Source organism: Oncorhynchus tshawytscha, linkage group LG16 (assembly GCF_018296145.1).
Source record: "Oncorhynchus tshawytscha isolate Ot180627B linkage group LG16, Otsh_v2.0, whole genome shotgun sequence".
NCBI lineage: Eukaryota > Metazoa > Chordata > Actinopteri > Salmoniformes > Salmonidae > Oncorhynchus > Oncorhynchus tshawytscha.
In genome coordinates this window covers 41,221,066-41,223,487 of record NC_056444.1, presented here as the reverse complement: position 1 = coordinate 41,223,487, position 2,422 = coordinate 41,221,066, and the positions used below count along the sequence as shown (strand labels likewise).

General features: G+C 42.8%; 1 protein-coding gene across 1 annotated transcript; it reads right to left on the bottom strand.

The window, feature by feature from the left end:
- Positions 1-341: 341 nt before the first annotated feature.
- Positions 342-1,999, bottom strand: LOC112215154 (sex-determining region Y protein-like). Its single transcript, XM_024374101.2, has 2 exons — positions 1,690-1,999; positions 342-1,492 (listed from the first exon to the last, which is right to left on the bottom strand). The coding sequence occupies exons 1-2, from the start codon at positions 1,997-1,999 to the stop codon at positions 849-851; spliced, it is 954 nt and encodes a 317-aa protein (XP_024229869.1). The 3' UTR covers positions 342-848.
- Between the last annotated feature and the right edge of the window lie 423 nt (positions 2,000-2,422).

The following is a 2,422-nucleotide window of genomic DNA, read 5'->3' as shown; positions in this document are numbered from 1 at the left end:
TGACACGAGTAATAAATATTCCAGATCATTTGTTGCCAGTCATCCATCAAAATACAGTTTTCTTTATAAGTGAATCTGTTGAAATGTTGTATAATTTAGTGCACCACACATTTTAATCTGTTAATTGTATAGCATTCACTGGAGAGTAAGGACATCCAAATGTAAGATTATTTTAGGTGTATTTATTTATAAGAAATACTGGGTTGGAAACATTCATCAATAAGAATACATTTAGACAAAAACAAAATATACAATATAAATAACAATGCTAAAAATGTAATCTTTAAAACATGTAATACCATTTCCATACTTCTAAATAGTATCAAATAAGTTGGGGAAAAAACAATCATTTAAATTAATACATTTTGGAGTTGACATAGACAGGTTGGTTGTTCAGCAACTAAACCGAAGCGTGCACAACTATGGGGGAAAACAGACAGGTTTGGCTTAGATTGCTGACAACATGTAAACTATATTTTGTCTCAAAAGTTTATTGAAAACATAAAACCTTTGCACAAGGAGCACTTGTTATCTCTCAAATACATGGTTAGCTGATTAGAGAATTTTAGCCATATTAGCATAGACATGACATGAGTCCAAACCCCCTCAAAACAAGAAATGGTATCAATAACAAGATACAACGAGCTGAAACAAGCCACCTACGATTCCTCACATGGCAGCTTCTTGTCATGGTTCCTAGCTATCTGATCATTCAGAATCATAACACAACACAGCCTTCTGCCTCATCGATGAGAGTGCATAATTTTCATGACGTTGTCAGCCAACCCATCTATACTGTACACACAAAAACAGCTCAAATCTTTGCCATATATGGCAAATGACATAGTTCAGGCCTCCCGTAGGCTGCCTTGCTGGTGATAACTGGACTCCATTGGCTCAGGCCTGCATGGGGGCGGGCTCAGGTACTGTTCAAACTCACTGCGGTCCAGATCATACAACATATCTAGGTGAATCTGCTCCAGATAGAGCTCCAGAGAGAGGTCAGTGGAGGAGAACAGCTGGAGGCCCTGGGCCATGAAGTCCCCCTGCTCCCAATGAGACACAGCATAGGCTGGACTGGGGACCTCACACTGCTGCAGCCGATGCTGGGTAGAGTAGTATGGGTGAGGCTCTGCTGGGTATGTCCCTGTGTTAGAGTATTCTAGAAGCTTGTTAGGGAATGTGGCTGATGGGTCTGGGTAATTGGACCTGTTTGGGTAGGTCCCGGGCATATGGGAGAAGTATGCCTGGGAGTTTGGGTAGATGGCTGGGTTTGGGTAGGCTTGCTGCTGATGGCAATGGTTCTGGATTAGGTAGTTGAGAGGGACCAGGGCCTCCACAGGTAGGGCTTTGGGGCCCTTCTTCAGCTGCTTCTTCCTGCGGGGCCGGTACTTGTACTTGGGGTGGTCGATGGTGTGCTGTACTCTCAGGCACTCTGCTTCCTGCATGTAGGGCCGCTTCTCCGCCAGAGACATGTCCTTCCAAGTTTTACCTGCGGCAACACAATCGTATTAGTTATTAGTATAGAAACACCACAAAACACGCAATATGCATGCTACATTCAGCTAACTTGCCATGTCTGTCCTCATCAATTGGTTAATAGGCGAATAATGATTTTGGTAATTGTTGAAATATGAATAGTCTCATAATAGTTTTAAGACAAATGGAAACTATGTGAATAAAAGTTACCGAGCATTTTGCTGAGTTCCTTGTTCTCTAGTTCAGGGTTGAGTTTGGCAAGGCGTCTGCGTTCCTCCTTGGTCCAGATAATAAAGGCGTTCAGCGGCCTTCTGACCCGTGGCTCTGCCAATGGTTTCGGCTCAGGACTAGAGCAGCTGGAGTCGGAGTTGACCGAGAGATGACTGGAAGGGACAGAGCCGAGGGACTGCGCCTCGGACATCTGCTCACTCTGGGAAGACGCACCGCAGAACTCGTCGCTTTCAAACATGGCTTTCGTTATGCAAAGATCGGAATGTGGGTGGATCCGATCAAAGTACATGGTTATGTATCTTTTTTTACCTTTGATGTTGCTTTGAGGTTGCTCTCCTACTCCACTAGTGATGGACATTGGCTATATGCGTTCCCGGGTGTCTATCCACCAATAGTAGGCCAGGAGGAGTGGATTTAAGGTGTCAAATCAAGGTGTTCTCTCAAGTCAGTGATAGTTCTTGATGCCTCGCTCAATCTACTTATCAATCAATCAAATGGCCATTTAATGTTAAATAAAATATAATACATGTAGGCCCTATTATTTGCCTATCGAATTTAAAATATATATATAATTTACTTTTTAAAATGATCCGTGATAATGCTCTCGTGATTCGGTACAATGACTGCTCGATTGGATCACGACAATCTTGGCAAATTTGATGTAGGCGGTCTTTCCCTTTGAAGTTGGAGGCTAAAAATAACAACGTATCCA

Coding starts and splice junctions, on each gene's coding strand:
- LOC112215154 (XM_024374101.2), bottom strand. CDS start 1,999: ATGTACTTTGATCGGATCCACCCACATTCCGATCTTTGCATAACGAAA. Junction 1,493..1,689: donor GGAACTCAGCAAAATGCTCG/GTAACTTTTATT, acceptor GTGTTGCCGCAG/GTAAAACTTGGAAGGACATG.